At 51.7% G+C, this 18,070-nt stretch overlaps 1 protein-coding gene across 2 annotated transcripts in view; it reads right to left on the minus strand.

Moving 5' to 3' along the window:
* Nucleotides 1-18,070, minus strand: part of Soga1 (suppressor of glucose, autophagy associated 1) — a 69,227-nt gene that overhangs the window by 37,872 nt on the left and 13,285 nt on the right. For both annotated transcript variants that reach the window (XM_017319023.2, NM_001164663.1), the window contains exons 2-3: nt 11,876-12,100; nt 5,207-5,365 (exon numbers count right to left, since the gene is read on the minus strand). In XM_017319023.2, the coding sequence (XP_017174512.2) occupies nt 5,207-5,365; nt 11,876-12,100 (384 nt within the window). The remainder of the gene's footprint in view (nt 1-5,206; nt 5,366-11,875; nt 12,101-18,070) is intronic.

Here is an 18,070-nt window from a genome sequence, read left to right on the forward strand (position 1 = left end):
AGACCACCACTTGGGTGGAGAAAAAAATTTTTAATTTTTTTATTTTTAATTTTAAATTGTATAGTGTGTGTATGTATGCAGATGTGGTGTATGCGCACACACTTGTACACACATGGAAGCCAGGATGTCGGGTGTCCTGCTTTGTCTCCTTGCTCCTTTGAGACAAGGTTTTCCACTGAGCCTGGAGGCAAGCAAAGTGCTGGAGTTATAGGTCTGCTTGGGATCATGCCCAGCTTTTTATGTGGGCTGCGGAGATCTGAACTCAGATCATCATGCTGAGTCAGCAAGGTCTCTGAGCATTACAGTCACCCCAAAGCCAGCAAAAAATAAGTTTAGACCCAACAGTTTTCAGCGTAGCTGTTCCTTCCACGTACAGCTGCCAGCTCTGTGGGGGGAACCCCTGTGCGAGGGAGGCAGCAAAGGCTTCTCCAGGCCCACAGCCAGTGGCTGGTTGAGATGGTAACGATAATGGTACACACTGTGTTTAGCAAGCGCCTATTCTATGCTGAGCACTTCCCAGCCTCATTTAATCTTCACAAACACCCACAAGCTGTAGGGGCTGATTTTCCCTTTCTGTAAACAGAGCAAGTGAGCATTGAGCTGCTGTGCCATCTGCCCAAGGTGGCAGTCACTCTCAAGGAAACAGCAAAGCCAAGATTCCATGCCCAGGTCTACGTGGCTCCTTGGCTGGGTTTGCTCTGCAGCTCACACACTGGGGCCAGAACACACTGCACAGCAGGAGAACCAGGCTCAACCCCAAGTGGCTGGAGGTGCTCGCCCCACCCATCAAGAAGGAAAGCCAGATGAGGAACCACAGATGCAGGCTCTGGAAAGCCCCTTGATGAGTCCGGAGCCGATCGGCAACTCTGTTAGGAGTGAGTGTGAGTGTGGGAGAGCCAGGGCCCGGGGTTTGAATCCCTTACGTATCTTTCCCCCGGTCTCATTCACAGACAATTCTACTCCTGTGTACATACCCAAGAAAAACACATACAGAATCACAAAAACTTGAACATGTCCACCACAGCATTATTTATGACAGCGGAAAAGCAGAAGCCACCCAAATATCAAATATAAGGCACTCTGCCCACACAATGCAGCATTACCCAGCTATGGGGAAAAAAAGCAAAAAACAAAAAAAAACAACGAGGTCCTTCAACATGGATGTCCAAACTCTGAAAGCCTTGTTCTAAGTAGTAGCGCCCACCACCAATGATCACGCATTGCTTGATCCCATTTTAATGCAGTCTCCTGATTGGAGAAATCATTAGAGACAGAAAACAGGCCAGCAGTTGCCAGGGGCTACGGGGAGTGAGGAGTGACTGCTAACAGGTGTGGGGTTACTCACAAGAGTAAAGGGAGCTTTCTGGAATTCGGTCATGCTGATAACAGCACCCCAATCTATGCAACTGAACTGTAAAATGGTGCATTCTGTGATCACTGAATTAAAAACTGTGATTTTAAAATGTCCAAGGAGTAGTACCTACAAAGCAGGGACAACGGGGGGTTAAACGGCATGACGGCACATGGGCAAGGCTGGCAGTGGTGCCTGGTACAGGGTAAGCTCTCAGACACAGCGGCTGTGTTAGGACGAATCACACTCTCACACTGGCTCTCTGCCTGCAGACAAGGGAGATGATAGTGGGAATGAAGGGGCAGCTGCCGTTAGATTCTGAAGCGGCAACCCAGCTGGGCCACGGTGCCACTGCAGACAGCAGTGAGGACATGCCACCTCCCTTCTGTCTCGCCAGGAGCTGTCTCCACGGCAACAGCATCAGCTCCCATTCCCAGTCGGGTGACAGCATCACCTCATCATCTGTCAGGATGGAAAAGGCAGATCCCAAGGATAAGACTGTAGCTCTGGCAGAAGTGCTGAGGGACCCTTGTCTCCATAGCAACCATGTCAGGAAGGAGAGGGAGGAGGAGAGGGCAAACAGCAAATAAACAGGCTCTGGAGCCAGCACTAAACACTGGGAGGCTCCATCAGGCTTCCCAGGAGTGAGAACCAATATCTTCAGCGCCTACTCGGTGTCAGGGTCCATTGTGGGATCTTTACATTAAAACCCTAAAATCTACATTTAAAGGTCCACAAAGAGGCATGGTGAGAAGTCAGTGGGCAAAAGGCGCCTGCTACCAACCCTGATGACCTGAGTTGGATCCCTAGGATCCAGAGTGTAGAAGAAGAGAACCAAGTGCTTCAAGTTGTCCTCTGATTGCCACATGCCTACAGTGGAGCACATATGCAGACAGAGACAGACAGACAGACGAACAGACACACACACACACACACACACAGACATGAAATAAAGTTTTCAAATGTTGTAAAATTTTAATCTCACAAGTAATTCCTAAGTAAATCATGGGGTTGTTTGTTTGTTTGTTGTAAGACAGGGTCTTGCTATGCTATCCCAGCAGCTTTTAGATACCTAGACATCAGCCATCTTCTCCCTCAGGCTTCCCTGTAACGGGACTGTAGACGTTCTCATCATGTCCTGTTTAAGGACTTTCTCTTGGGGCACTGCCTCATGTAGCCCAGGATTTCCACACAAAGGATGACCCCAAGCTTCTACTGTAGGTCATGTCTCTATCTCCTGGGTGCTGGGGTAGAGATGTGTGGAGCCACGCCCATTTTATTGGGAACTGCATATTGAGTCCAGGAGCTCACTCATCCTAGGCAAGCGCTCTACCATCTGAGCTACAGTGCCAATCCATTTTTATTTTATTCTTTGTGTTTTGAGAAAGTCTTACGTTGTAGCCCAGGCTGGCCTCACATCACAGAGCCCAGTTGGTTCCTAACTACTGGGACTGTACATTCTTCTTATTTAACCGCCAGGGACCTGAAGAGATGGCTTGGCAGGTAGGAACACTTGCTGCTCTTGCAGAGGACTAGCTCTCGTCCCAGCTCCCTCACTGAGCAGCTTACAAACACGATAGCTCAAGTTCCAGGGATTCCAATGCCATCTTCTGGCCTCTGCAGGCACCGGGACACATGTGGTGCACAGTCAGACAAGCAGGCACACACATATACCCCCCCCATACACACATACATACACATACACACACAAATATACACACATACAGAGAGGCAGGCAGACAGACAGACAGACAGACACACTGCAGCTCAAGCAGGCCTAGAACCTCCCCCTTCAACCACCAGGCCTAGTTTCTTAATTTCCTTCTCTGGTTTACAGAACACCTTGGGGAGCTTGTCATATCAATACACATTTTTCTACTTTTTAACATGTGGTAAAGGTTAGATGATATAAATGTATCATTTTAAACATTCTATTTTGTTTTGTGTTGTTTTTTTTCGAGACAGTGTTTCTCTGTGTAGCTCTGGCTGTCCTGGAACTCACTTTGTAGACCAGGCTGGTCTCGAACTCAGAAATTCGCCTGCCTCTGCCTCCTGAGTACTGGGATTAAAGGCATGCACCATCACTGCCCGGCTTGAACCAGGCCTTTTTTTTTTTAAAGACAGGGTCTCACAGACCCCAGGGTGGCCTGAATTCCTAAGTCTTTTGCTTTTGCCTCCCAGGTGTTGGTAGCAACAACACACCCTGCTTAGATCACAGGCACAGTTTGCCTCCAAACCCTTTCATCAGCCCAAACTGAAACTCTATTCCCACCCCCAGTGAGCCTCGCTCCCTCCTCCCCCGCCCAGTAGCTCTGCTCCCTGTCTTATGAATCTCATTCACTACTCTGGGGAATCTCAGATAAAGGGAACTTTACAATATTGATCCTTTGCTTTCCGGCCCTAAGGCTTGAACCCAGGGCCTCCCATGTGCCAAGCACATGCTCTACCTCTGGGCTGCGTTCCACAAACTTCTTAGTGATCCAAAACATCCTCTTAAGCTGCTACTATTGGCTGACATCACAGAGGAAGAAGCCGGGACTTGGAGGGGGAAGTGGCTGCAGACATGTCTCTGCTGAGGAAAGGCTGGGGCAAACTCAACAAGCTGCAGCCGAGTGCCTCAGTCTCCCTAGCTGTGCAAGAACAGGCTTTGTAATGCCCCTCCTTTTCACCATCAGAGATGAAAGCGACAAGGTTGTGTGCGACAGTTCGCAGTGCATAGGCAGCCCGAAGCCAGCAGGAAGCCTCCCACCCAGCTCCACAGCATGGTGCCCTCCACAGAAGCCCACAGGGCAGGTCCTCCCCTCTCCACCCTACATGGCACTGGCCCATAGCACCAACATGCCCAGTAGGAAGAACAGCCAAAGGACTGCTCTGCCCCGGGGACACTGATGTCTCAGTCCTGAACGTCTGGCATGCCGGGCCTCTTGGGAAGCAGGTGGGTGCCCCAGAAGAATGCAGCCCGGTTCGCCTCATGAGCAACCAACCAGCTGAGGGCCAGCTATGCCTCTGGGGCCAGAGGCCACCTAGTGTTTGAACTGCTGACCCCACCAGGAATCAGGAGTTACCCAGGCTTTAAGCATCACCCGGGCTGATGGCTTTCCACTGTGAAGTCCCCTGCACCCTGCATGACCTTGAGAATCTGCCTCACTCTTCCTGGCCGGCTGCTGCTCACTCGGCCATGGAATGTCCACAGCTTTGTTGGGCCTTTGCGGAGGTTTCTGAGATAAACTGTCTTTATGTGAGCCTAACACACAGCTGGAGAAGGTTACAGTAGGAGGAAGGGCTGACATCACCATGACTGGGGACATGGATCTGAAAGTCACATTCAGAGACAAAAGTGGGAGACCCAAGCCTAGCATCCTTTTTTTTTTTTTTTTTTTTGGTTTTTCAAGATGGGGTTTCTCTGTATAGCCTTGGTTTCTCTGTGTAGCAGGCTGTCCTCGAACTCAGAAACCCACCTGCCTCTGCCTCCCAAGTGCTGGGATTAAAGGCATGAGCCACTACTGCCCGGCCCTAGCATCCTTCTTAAACCAAGTGGCCACAGCACACTAGTCCCTAAAACATCTCCACACAAGCCAGTCAGTGGCCCTGTCGATGACCAGGGAACAACTGCCAAGTCTTATAGACAAGGAAACTGAGGCACAGGGCCAGGCCCATGCTGGGCATTGCTGAACATAGCCTCAGTTAGTCCCAGAGAGAGTAACCAGGGCTGAATACAGATTAGGTGCTCAGCAAATGCTGGAAGGGTGGATGGAGAAACAGCGCTGTCAAGGCACAAGGGTGCCCGTCTTCAGTCCACAAGCAACCAGGCAGGGATATGCATCACACCAGCCCCAGCTGGGCTGCCGCCCTCACCTCTCTGGGACGATCCAGCTCCGTCTGTAGCACCTGCTTGGCCAGCTCTGTCTCAATGAGCCTCTGTCGAAGCCCCTCGTTCTCCTCCTCCAGCCTCATCCGCTTCTTCTCCACCACCTCCAGCTCCTTGTGAAGCCGCATGGAGATGTCCTTAGAGACCTGAGCCAGGGTGGGAGAGAGACAGAGGGCATGGTCAAGCAGGAGGAGGACACACCTCGAGTCTCAGTGAGCATCTCTCCTTGGTTACAGTGTCACCTCTTCACCCTCACTCAGCAGAGAGGTCTAAAGTCTCACCAAGAGCCATGAATCTAAGGATTATCAGATCCGATCCCAGGCACTCCAGCTCCCAATATGTTGCCCCCCCAAAGCTGTGATGATCTTTATTTTTTTTCTTTTTAATTTTATTTATTGTATGAGTGCTCAGCTGCATATACATTCGCCTGCCTGAAGAGGGCATCAGACTTCCCTAGAGATGGTTGTGAGCCACCATGCGGTTGCTGGGGATTGAACTCAGGACCTCTGGAATAGCAGTGGCTCTTAACCAATGAGCCATCTCACCAACCCCTCTGGTTTAGTTCTTAAAGTAGCCTTTATGTTCCGCCAGAGCTGTGCTGGAGTCTGAACCCAGCCTTGCTTCTCTCTGACAATCACTCTTCCACTAAGCAGTACTCCCAGCCCTGTCTTCACAAGAGCCTGAAAGGAAAGAGAACTGGTTTGGAAGGCCAGCACAAAGCGGGCAGTGTGTGCTTCTCGGCAAGTCATTTCCTGGCCTTGTGCCTCAGTGTTCCTGACGTATAAAATGGGCACAGCAGTAGCAGAACACTCTCAGGGCCGACAGCAGGATCACATCGGCTATTGCTTACAAAGCCTTCACCCAGTGCCTGCCACAGTGAGTGTCTGGTGACTCGTGGCTGCTGCTCCCCGGAACCGAGGTCCAGAGACGGGCATGATTTGCTGGAGGTCACAGTGACCCTGAGGCCTGTTCTGGGATAAAGAACATGCTAGAATGACACAGGCTGGGCTAGTGTCCAAGCCATCCCTTAGATGCAGCTCACAGAACAGCAGTCTCCAATTTCAGGTCCAGGCTCAGCAGGAAAAGCACCCCAAAATTGGGAAGATCCCCTCAGTCCTGGCCCTGCTGCTGGGCGTGGGAAAGCAGGGCAAGGGGGCTGAGGTGGGGTGAAGGAAGCCCTACAGAGCAGATATATGCAAATAGGTGCCACTCCCCACGTAGGCTGGGTCCTGCTAACTCCTACCCACTAGATGCTAGGCTTTACTGAAGGTCAGAGCAGGAGTGACTTTCTCAGGGTCCTGTACATCGGGCATGCCTGGGCTGGGCTAGGACTCCCTGGGGTTTGGAGGAGCCTGCATAGTCAGAGCCCCCTGAGGAGCCCAAAAGCCTGGTCAGCCAGACCTGTGTGGCACAGACAACCTAGCACTCAAGGCTGCCAATGTCGGAAATGACCACGTGTCTCCTCCCTCTGGAAGGGAAGAGGCCCTCCCTGGCTCTGCCCTCTGCCTGGGCCCAAGCCCAACTTAGCACAGACCCCTTTGGCAATGTGCAGGGAAGGCCAGGAAAAATAATAGTTGAAAGGAAACTGGGCACAGCTCTACTCTCTCCTCGGCCCACTGCCCCCTCTAGCCTGGAGCTCTCTGAGGACGCCAGGCAGAGGCCCACAAGCCTCCCCTGTGGCCACTGTGGGCCACAAAGCTCTCCCCACCCTTCAATAGCAAAGAAAAGATTTTGCAGAGAAGAAAACTCGATTCAAACCCAGTGCCAGAGCCCTGAACATCTGGAGCCTACATCTGGTCACCATTACATGGATACACTGTTCCCGTGGTGGCAAGAGGGAGCAAATGCCATCATGGGTGCTTGAGTGGTGGCTGGAATCCAGGAGGTGCTCAAAAAACACAAGGCTTCTTATTTACTATTATTTTTAAATAATTCAGTCTATTTAGTGTATTACAAAAGTTGTATTGATTTCATAGTTTCTTGACCTGTTTTTGATTGTGTAAAATATTTAAGGGCTCACTGGGCAGCTCAAAGGCACGAGGTCAAGGAGCCATCCACACAGGGATTTTGACTTTTAGCCTGTGCTGGGAATGGTTAGACTTTTGTGCACACTAGGCAAGTACTCGCCCACTCAACTACATCTCCAGGGACACAAAAAAGTTTTCCTCTCCAGGAGGGACTTGAGCTTGCTACTAGTCAGGGATAGCCTTGAACTTCTGATCTTCCTGTCTCTGTCTCCCAAGCGCTGTGCTAATCCTATGCCATCTTGCTTAGTCTATGCCGTCTTGCTTAGTCTATGCAGCACTCAAGACCAACCCCAGGGCTTCGTGCCTGCTAGGTAAGCACCCTGCCAGCTGAGTCACAAAAGCGTTGTTGTTGTTGTTGTTGTTGTTGTTGTTTAATGCATTCCTACTGCTTTGCCTCTTTGTATTGGTTTTATTCACCTTGGCCCAGGCCCAATTTTGGGCTACTAGGTCACTCAGGAAGCTCTGTCCTCACCAACATTCCATTCACTCATTCATTCATTCATTCATCTCGCCTTGGTACTGGGGTAGAAGTGGTAAACCTAGGGCCACGCCTATCTGGATTCATTTAGATTTGTGTTCCAGCAGCAGCCCAGGGCTCACCACACACTGAATGCCTAGAAATACTTGTTGGGTGGACAAACAAATCAAGACCCAGAACAAGAAAAAGGAGGAGTGGCTGGTGGAATACATGTGGGAGCGGAACCTGCCCTAGCAAGGTGTCAGGCACTCTCCTCCACAGCCCCTACCCCATTGTCCAAAGAGGGTCACTGGGGCCAAGGGTCGTCTCCCAAACATGCTTCCATTGGGATAGGAAGGGCTCTGTCTCCACCATGGCCTACCTGGGAAGCCCATCTGGTCACCATCAGAGTTCCTGGATCCTCTTCCTTCTCCATGAATTCCCTGTCCCCAGGGCCACATGTTAAGAAAGCACCCATCCGGGCTGGTGAGATGGCTCAGTGGGTAAGAGCACCCGACTGCTCTTCCAGAGGTCCAGAGTTCAAATCCCAGCAACCACATGGTGGCTCACAACCATCTGTAATGAGATCTGATGCCCTCTTCTGGTGTGTCTGAAGACAGCTACAGTGTACTTACATATAATAAATAAATAAATAAATCTTTAAAAAAAAAAAAAAAAAAGAAAGCACCCATCGGGCTGGGCAGTTAAGAGCACTGACTCCTCTTCTGGAGGTCCTGAGTTCAAATCCCAGCAACCACATGGTGGCTCACAACCACCCGTAATGAGATCTGACATAAGTACACCTCCTCTGGTGTGTCTGAAGACAGCTACAGTGTACTTACATATAATAAATAAATAATTCTTTAAAAAAAAAAAAAGGCCGGGCATGGTGGCGCACGCCTTTAATCCCAGCACTCAGGAGGCAGAGGCAGGCGGATTTCTGAGTTCAAGGCCAGCCTGATCTACAAAGTGAGTTCCAGGACAGCCAGGACTACACAGAGAAACACTGTCTCGAAAAACCAAAAAAATAAAAATAAATAAAAAGAAAGAAAGCACCCATCCCCTGGGAAGCTGCAGCATTCTAAACAGAAGAGCCTACAAGCTTAGATCCCTGCATCCAGTGCCTTGAAGCCTCCATTAGAGTCCGGAAGAAAAGGGTACCACCGCCCATATCCAGGCCCAGATTTCCAGTGGTCCCAGGGCCCTGGGCTCTCACGGGTCACTTATAGCCTCTCCAGGCTATAACCATAGGCTCTTCTCACCCTCAGGACATGTTTCATGACAGCTTTGAATCCCAGAAAGGAAAGGGCAGTTGCCCAAGGTCACATGACTAGGAAGGTAGCATGGGTCAACTATGAAGCTGATGATGCCGAAGAAGGGCAAGCTTGAAGGACTACAATGATTAACAATGGCCTGTCAACAGCAAGTCCCAACACAACTTTCTATGTCCAAAGAGCCTGAAGGGCCTTGTGTGCCTGTCTCATTGAGCCCCGAAGTTATAAGCAGGGAGACAAAGAGGAGAGGCAGCCTTGGACACACAGCAAATGCCTAAAGCACAAACAAATGTGCTCATCCATGAGGTCACTATTCACAGTGCTGGTCCCTGCCAAAGGCCAGCAGCAGCGGTGGCCCCCAGCTCCTGGGTAGATCAGTCTCTGGGCTCTGAACCTGGGATTGCAGTGCGACCCTGTGGCTCTGATCTTCAAGGAGAGAGATGGAAATCATAAGCAGTACCTCAGGCCAGGCAAGCATCCTGAGGCATGTGTGACCAAACTCAAAAATCACATGATGGGTGTTGTCACGCCATTTGACAGAGGGAAACTGAGGCTCCAAGGAGGAAGTGATGCAGGTCACCCAGGACACAGAGCCAAGGCCAGAGCATCCTTATAGAAGGATGGGGTACATGTTACTGACATGTTCTGGGGCTCTCTACAGGAAAAGCAGTGGATCCCAGAGTCCCCCAGCCGAGGCTCCTCCCATCACGTGCTCCTATGATTGGTGCCATGCCTACCACACAGGACTCTATTTTGTAATTTCATTTTATAGTCATGAAAGTCTCTATAGGGGGCTGGAGAGATGGCTCAGCGGTTAAGAGCACTGGCTGCTCTACCAGAGGTCCTGAGTTCAATTCCCAGCAACCACATGGTGGCTCACAACCATCTGTACTGAAATCTGGTGCCTCTTCTGGTGTTGAGGCATATATGTAAGCAGAAAGCTACAGACATAGTAAATAAAGGTTTGTTTGTGTGTTTTTTTTTTAAAGTCTCTATAGGATACTAAACTTATCTCCATGTTCCACAGTGGAAACAGGATCAGAGATTGAAGCAGCTTACCCAAGCCCACACGGCCATAAAGTGGCCAGACCATCCTCATGCTAGCGGGTCTCCCTGTTGAGGGTCGGAGATCTTGTTAACTGTGTGGACCAGCAAAAGGAGCCTGGGAGGGTTGTTCTGGGGTGGCGGCTGGGGAATCTCACTAATAACATACCAGCTCAATAAAACCACCGGAGCTCAAAAGCCCTGCAGGGCACAGGGCCAAGGAGCCTGCTGAGCAGGAGAGGAATCCCTAGGCATACCCCCCACCTCCGTCCCCGCCCCCAGTCCCTCTCCACCTGGTTGAGAGGTGCCTAGGGGAAGACAGGGAAGTCAGCATTCTGAGGACCTCCATAATTGCCTCTAACATCCCCAGCACACTGGGAGGAAGGGTGATGGCAAAACTGTGCGGCCCGCTAAGACAGAGCCAGAACATGAGCTCAGCGTTGCAGCTGCGGGGGTGGGCAGGAGCAGCGCGGGCATGCAGATTGGCTCGTTCAAATCCTAACAGAAGGGGCCCTTCCCCTCCTCCTGGAGGGCTGAGCCCCACCCCCATCCCAGCTGCTCTGGCCCCGCCCACCAGCCTGCTCCCCACCTCTCTTCTCGGTCTTGCTTGTCTAGGGTCCCTCCCAGATTCAAAGACCAGGGCCCAACCGCAGATTCGCCTGAACGGCTCGCTCCGCTCTTTCCCTCCCTGCTCTGTCTCCTACCGATGAGGGAACCGGGGAGTTGTTAGGTTGTTTTTTTTTTAAATCGTGTTTTGTTTATGATTTTTTGGATAACAAGATCTTAGTGTGCAGTCAAGGAAACTGGCTCCACACAGGTTCACAGGCTTGCATAGAGTCTCAACGCTGGTCACAGAATGAACAGTGTCCTTTCTGAATGCCCTGCAGGGCTGGATTCTCAGGGCTTTCCAGCAGCAGGTGTGTGGCTTGCTCAGCACCTGCCTGCCCTCCGGGGCCCTTGGGATCTTTCCCCAAGGAAGTCCTGGATCTTTCCCAGGCTCACGCCCTCTTCCCCCTTGGGCTACCTGCAGAACTCCTAGGCTCCTCCCAGTTCTGTACCGGTCGCAGCACCCTGAGTTCCTTGTTCACACTGGACTGAGTTCTGAGAGCGGAGGCTGGCTCAGGGTCCCCACATTTTGGGGGCTTACATAAGACAGACTGGCAATGGGGACTTCTCTCCTCCATCCCCGACCTAAGTGGCGCCATTCAGGCTTTCTCCTTAGGCAGAGAAGCAGCAGGTTCCAGCAGTGAGGTCTGAGAGGTGGATGGGCCTGACGTCTTGACCCTGGATAGGTGCTTCTCTCCTCTGAGGCCCAGCCCCCTCCTCCAGAAAACGGATGCAGTAATAATAGCTACTCACTGTCAGTCCCTCTGGTGTCTTAGCCAGGGTTTTAATATTCTGGATTGTAGGTTCTTATACCCATTTTGCAGATGAGGACATTGAAATATAGAAGACTTGATTAAAACCTCAAAGCCCAAGTATCCTGGAGCCCAGCTCTGAACCATCCTGGTTCAGCTGCAGTCTTCCCATAAGAAGCCTGTGGTGCTGAGCAGGGACCATAAGTAGGGCCTACTCAGAGGCCAAAGCCACATACAAAGCAGACATACAAGAAACGGCCTCTTGCTGCTTCAGAAGGGTTCTTGTCATACCATTTCCTGGCTATCCTGTTTGGAGGATGTGTTGATCCACCAGGGGTCCCCACTTTGAAGATGGAAAAACTGAGGCCCAGAGAGGCAGGATAATTTGCTCAAGGCAAGCAGTAAGCCACAGGCCTAACCTGGATCCCCAATGGGGTTTATGATCCAACCACCCAACGAGGGCACCTGTGAAGGTTGGCAGTGACCCCAGACTGACCTTGACGTCCTGTTCCAGACCTCGGATGAGTTCCCCATCAACCTGGCCTGTCTGGGCAGCGCGGAGGCTGCGGCGCTCAGCCTTACGCAGTCGGTACTGCAGGATGCGACAGGTTTTGCTGGCTTGGTCCAGCTGCTGCCGCAACTCCTGCAGCTGATACACGTCTTCCTCCATGTAGACATCCCGCATCTCCAGCATCTCAGCCCGTAGCTCCTCAATCTCATCCTGAGGGGTGAAAAGAAAGGGTCAGACCTACAGATGTCATGGCAGTAGCCAGGGTGCCTGAATGCTGGCCACACTCAGAAAGCCAGCTGGGGTTACAGGCTGAATACCACCACCCAAAGACAGCCACAGCTAAATTCAGGGGATCCTAAATATATGCCTTCCACAGCAAAGGGGGCTTTGCAAACGAGACTAAGAGAAGGGTCTCTAGATGGGAGTATTATTCTTGACCATCTGGGTGGGCCATGAGAGGGAAGTTAGTGGGAGCGAGCAATGTGAGGGAGAAATAGGGGAAATACTGACAGGTTGTGCAGGTAGAGAAAGGGCCACCAGCCAGGGAGTACAGGTGGCCTCCACAGTGTGAACCATCCACAAGGGCCAAAAGGCCCAGGAGAGGATGCTGTTTGTCTCAGAACACTCAGCAGACATGTGAGCCACCAGGACTCGAGTCTCAAAGACCTGGAAGATAATTTACAGCCACACCACTCTTACGATTTGGATCTTAAAGCGCCCCCCCCCCCCAAAGTCACTTGCTATGGGCTGAGTATTCCTCATGGTTCTACTGTGAAGCAGTGGACCATTTTCAGGAGGCAAGGGAGAGACATCTTTGGAAAGGGCCCTTGAAAGGCTATTGATACCCTGTGCCTTGCTTCCTGGTCACCATGAGGTGACAGCCTCCTGCGTCACGCTCTCCCTGCCTTGATGGCTCTGTGTCACAGGAGGAACAAAATGATCTTGAACGGAGGCCTCCAAAAGCATGGGAAACACAGCCTTCCTTCTCTTGTCATAGCGACAGAGGGAACAGTAGAGGCTTGTCGCAGACAGAAGCAATGGGAAACATACACCAGGGATCCACTCCACAAACATTCATGAGTGTCTGCTACATAACCGACACTGTGTAGCACACAAAACCAGGGAAGGATGTTAGCGCAGCCTTGTTTGGAAAACAAAGTAAACAAAAAGCAAATTCAGATACTGTTAAGTAAGTATCATGGAGGCAAAAATAACAAAGTAACAATGTGGGTTACATGGCAGTGAGCGAGGAAGGGGGCCATCTCTAAAGAAGGGACATCTAAGCCAAGGCAAGAAGCAACATCCAGAGGAGTTCCAGGAAGAGGGAACAGTGTGTACAAAGGCTTAGAAGTAGAACTCAATGTATCCAGACACTGCAAGACGTTGAGTGTAGTGGTGCATGCCTTGAAGCCCAGCACTTGGGAGGCAGAGGCAAGCAGATGTCAAGGGCAGCCTGGTCTACAGAGTAAGTTCTGAGATAGCCAGGGCTACACAGTAAGGCCCTGTCTCAGCTGAGAAAACAAAGACACATCAATGGGACAGGTAAGATGGGTCAGGGTGCTGCCCACCAAGCCTAGTGGCTTGAGTTTGGTCCTTGGGACCCACGTGGTAGAAGAGAGGAGAGAACCCACTTCTGTAAGCTGTCCTCTGATCTCCTCATGTATTCTGTGGCACATACATGTACAAAGAAATGTCATTTTAAAAGTATATTGGTCAGGTAGTGTGCTGCACGCCTTTGATCCCAGCACTCAAGAGACAGACAGAGGCAGAAGGATCTCTGAGTTCAAGGCCAGCCTGGTCTACAGAGTGAGTTCCAGGACAGACAGGACTACCCAGAGAGAACCCTGTCTTGAAAAAAAATTTTTTTAATCAAAAACATATTTATTTAATAATGGTGCATACCTTTAATCTCAGCATCTGAAAAAAGGCAGAGACAAAAAGGCAGGATCTCAGAGCAGAGTGACTTGATTTCAGACCAGGCCAGTCTGGTCTATAGAGAAAGCTGCAGGCCAGCCAAGTCTTATACATAGTGGGACTATTGTCTAAAAAAGCTTTTGTTTGTTTGTTTTAAAGATCGAGCAAGGGTCAGGCACGGGGATATGGAATTAAGAAGATCATGATTTCAAAACCAGCCTCATCTATGTGAGACTGTCCAAAACCCACAAGGCTGGGGATATGGAGGGATCAGCCTTGCAGGCCTGGAAGGTCTGGTTGGAGTTTTGAGTGGGGGATCTTCAGGTGACCTCGCTCAGGAAGCCCAGCTACTGCCACCTCTGTCACAGCTCCTATCGGTGCCTCACCCACCTCAGCTCATCTGAAGCTGTTTGGCAGTTGCTCTCCCAGTGACTGTGGGAATCTTCAGGTCGCCCTACCTGCCTGCCCCTACCCCCCCCACACACACACCCAGCACCTGCTTAGCCTCCTGCACACTCTCAACAGGTACTAACAGAACGAACGAAAACATGCCTAGCTAAGGAAGAGAGAATAAGAGAGACTTCTCACTGTGAAAGATGGGACGTGACTCCCAGACACTACACAGAGGGGGGATGTGGACGCCTCCCAGAGGAAACACATAATTATGTCTCATAAGAAATGTGGAAACTGAGTCACAAACATGAATAATATTTGCTGTTAGCTTTAACGAGATTACACACAGAAGGGAAACTGAGTCACCAGGGACCAGGCCCTGACGAAGGCTCTGCTCCCAGGAGAAGCTCACAAGGTTGGTACTGATGGAAGCAGGGAGACAACCAGAACAGAAAGGCTACTCTGGAGGGCTGGAGTCCCCTAAAGAAGATGGGAATAAAGGGGAGGGTGTAGGGGTGGGATCCCCTCTGCTCCCCACACCCTGTGCTCGCCCCAGGGATCTGATAGTCTGGAAAAGGAAACACGGAGACCTCTCCTCACACCTGCCTGCCAGCCTCCACTGGGCCGAGCACAGGCTGTGGGTCCACACTGCAGTGGGACCAGAATATGTCCTGGCTGCAATGGCTCCCTGTGAGGGGAAAGGGTGTGGCTTGCTGGATTGATGGACAGGTAAGAAGCCAAACTATCCAGGCCACAGCACACTCCAGGGGCCCTCCCATCCATCTGCCTAACTTCTGGAACTATTTCTCAGAACCCAGGAAAGGAAGACAGAAGTGACAAATTGGCGGCTCCACCCCACCACATGCTGTCTCTCTCAACTCACAACTGATCCAAGTATCCCTGTGCAGCACCAGACTGTGTCCAGAGGGTGTGTTCACCAGCAACCGGAGTGGGTGACCCTGCCTACTGGCTGCAGAGGAGCAGTCATCTCAAAGTACCCAGAGTCACCACCCCACACCATGCCAACTGGGCAGACCAGCGTGGACAGGGAGGAAGTGAGACAGTCGGTGGGAGAAATGGGGAAGTGAGGAGCCCATGAACCAGCTCAGCTGGCAGGGAAGGGGGCAGGAAGGAAGGGGCAGGAAGTGAAGGCAGACAGCTACATCCATGGCCCAGGCTGCAGGGCCTTGCCAACCACGAGCAGCTCACATGTTACCCTGTTATCCTGACAACACGGTAACTGGGAGGATGTGAGGGTCCAAGTGACTCTAGGTCAGAATGAGTCAAGGGGAACACAGACATACTCAAGCTCAGGCTGATGGGATCACAGGTGGAGATGTCGCTCCATACAGATCACAGGAGGTGACATCCCTCTATATTTTAAGTAACGGGCTTTTGTGAAGGTAGTCCACCACGGTCAAACAGAAAGTTTTGAAAAATACAGAAAACATCAATCACAATTTCTCTATCTGGTTCTGAATGACAAGTGTTCCCCAGGATGGTATAGCTCACTGGCAGTGTCTGCCAAACATGCTCAGGGGTGTGGTTCTACCCCAGGGCTATGCAACCCCCACCCCACACATATTCCCAATCCACACCTACTAAGCAGAAACTTCAGGGGTGGGTTCCCCAAGTGATTCCGAGGCAAGGAACTTCCTTCCCACTTTCTTCCCCACAGAAGACAAGAGCCCCATCTCACGGCACAAGTCCCTGGCTCTGAGCCTGACACAGGCGTCTAGGGAAGAAGTGACTGAATGGCTATCCCCAACAGCTGTCTCTCGGGGGAACTGCCCTCACCACAGTGCAGGCTGTTGTGGGCATGCCAGTTCTGTATCTGAGGGGGTTGGGGCGCTGAAGCCTCTGGGGGCTTGCCCCAGCTGCGGGCAAAACACCCACCAGCCCCTCCTGGCACGGCTTGAGTTGACAAAAGCAGGCTTGTAGCCCACATGGGCTGGACACTGTAGTGCTTAGGCAGAGACTCTGGGTATCTGGGTCTGAGGAGGGGGCAGGGAAAAGACAGAGGCTCGGTGTCCACACCCAGCCCAGAGATCTTCTGGGCACCTGGGCCCTACAGTCAGAGTTTTGCCTTTGGAGGCTCTGGGGTGACAGGTCCAGTTGGAGAGAGCTGAGACACAGGCCTCCTGGTTTCTTCACAGACAGTCCAGAGGCCCCACAGAGATGCCACCTCTTGAACTCTTCTATAGGACATCAAGAAAGAGGGATCAATCTCATAGAACAAGGTTCTGAGGTTCCCCCTTCCCAGCATGGGGGCACTCCAAATCTCACCCTCTACCTCAGATGTAAAAGGCCACACTGTGCAGTGCCCACCCTGGAGTCTGAGGGGCCCCCAGTTCTCAACCCTACACCCTGAAATAAATTAGACCCCTAGACTGTTATCAAGCCTAAGGAAGCTGAAGAAAGGAGTCAAGCAGCCCCGCCAGGCTCTGACTCCCTGCTGCCCTCTGTCCCTTAGACAACATCTAAGTCCAGGTTGCAGACAGGGAGTAGAAGGGAGGGCAGGGTCTAGGGACAGTGCAGCCTGCCATGATCGTCCCTTTGCAAGGCTCCTTGGCTCTGTTCGGAAGGCAGTGTCTGTTGACTAGTCTGAATAAAAGCAGGTGGCTTTCAGGCTCATTCCCCTGGCTTCCACCTCAGGTCCAAGCCCCTAACCTCTGACCCCTTGCCAATCTGTTCCCTATTCTATCTTGCACCTGCACCCAGCTATACTAGGACTGAATGGCTGACCCTGGCCCTACAGGGAGGCTCACAAACACAGGCTCATCCACGCACTTCTGAGTGTTAAATCTCTTGCTAACCCTGTGAGAGGCATCGAAAATGCTCCCATTTTGCAGAGGGGGCATCTGAGGCTCAGAAGTTTCCCAGAGCTGTTCAAGCTAGGGAGGGGTGAAGCTGGATTACATACAAGGCAGTGGCCCTGGGCCAGGGCATGCGAACTGCATTCTTCCAGCTTTACGCAGGCCGTGTGCTATGCTCTACTGACCTTCACCACGAGAACTCCCAGCTCTCTCGGCTTTCCAGAACATTCCTCTCTCTCTTCCCTGTTCAGAACCTACACCCTGAACTGCAGGTCCCTGGTGGTAACGACTTACGGTTACATCGGCTTGCTCCTCGTCGTTCTACCTCTAACTGCCTGAGGAAGGGCAGGGCAGAGTGAGGCTGGGTCTCACCCACTTCTGCTCCCCAACATCCCTAGGATGTGGAATGCAACAGGCACCATGGGCAGGTGTGAACAAAAGAGAAAGGCTATTGGCCTGCCTGGTCTCTTTCCATAGCCTGGAGCCTTCTGTCCTTTTGACCCCAGATCTAGGGCTTGTGTGAAAGGGCAGGGAGAGCCCAGGCTGACTCCAGTGCCACCTCAGGAGGATAGCAAGGTCTGCCTGCCCAGGGAACCGCAAGCTTCCCACACATCTCCTACATGTCAAGTACCTCCGTGAGGGCTGCCGGCAGGAAGCAACCTCTCAGAGATGGCCAGTTCCCAGGACTCCTGGGAAACTGGCCCGGAAGAGTCTCTAAGTTCAGGCTGGGCTCGAGGACCCAACATGAACTCACAATATTGCTAATAATAGGCTTGCAGGGTTGCAAGGGACTCCACAGTTTATACAGACATTCCTGGTGAATCACCTCATGAGTCCTGCAGAAAGCAAGGCAAGCCAGGAATCCGTTGTACAGAGAGAGCTGTGTGCATCAAGGGACCGGGCCTGCTGAGCCTACCCCAACAGGCAGAGCCCTGAAGGGATGCTTCCCTCAGGTCCCCTCCTCTCTGTTGGCTACTCAACAAAGTTGCATCTTTATTTGCAACAACCTCTTGAAATTTGCATCTCCTTCCATTGTGGACTCAAGAACAAAGTGAGG

This window comes from Mus musculus, chromosome 2 (genome assembly GCF_000001635.26).
Source record: "Mus musculus strain C57BL/6J chromosome 2, GRCm38.p6 C57BL/6J".
NCBI classification, from domain to species: Eukaryota; Metazoa; Chordata; class Mammalia; order Rodentia; family Muridae; genus Mus; species Mus musculus.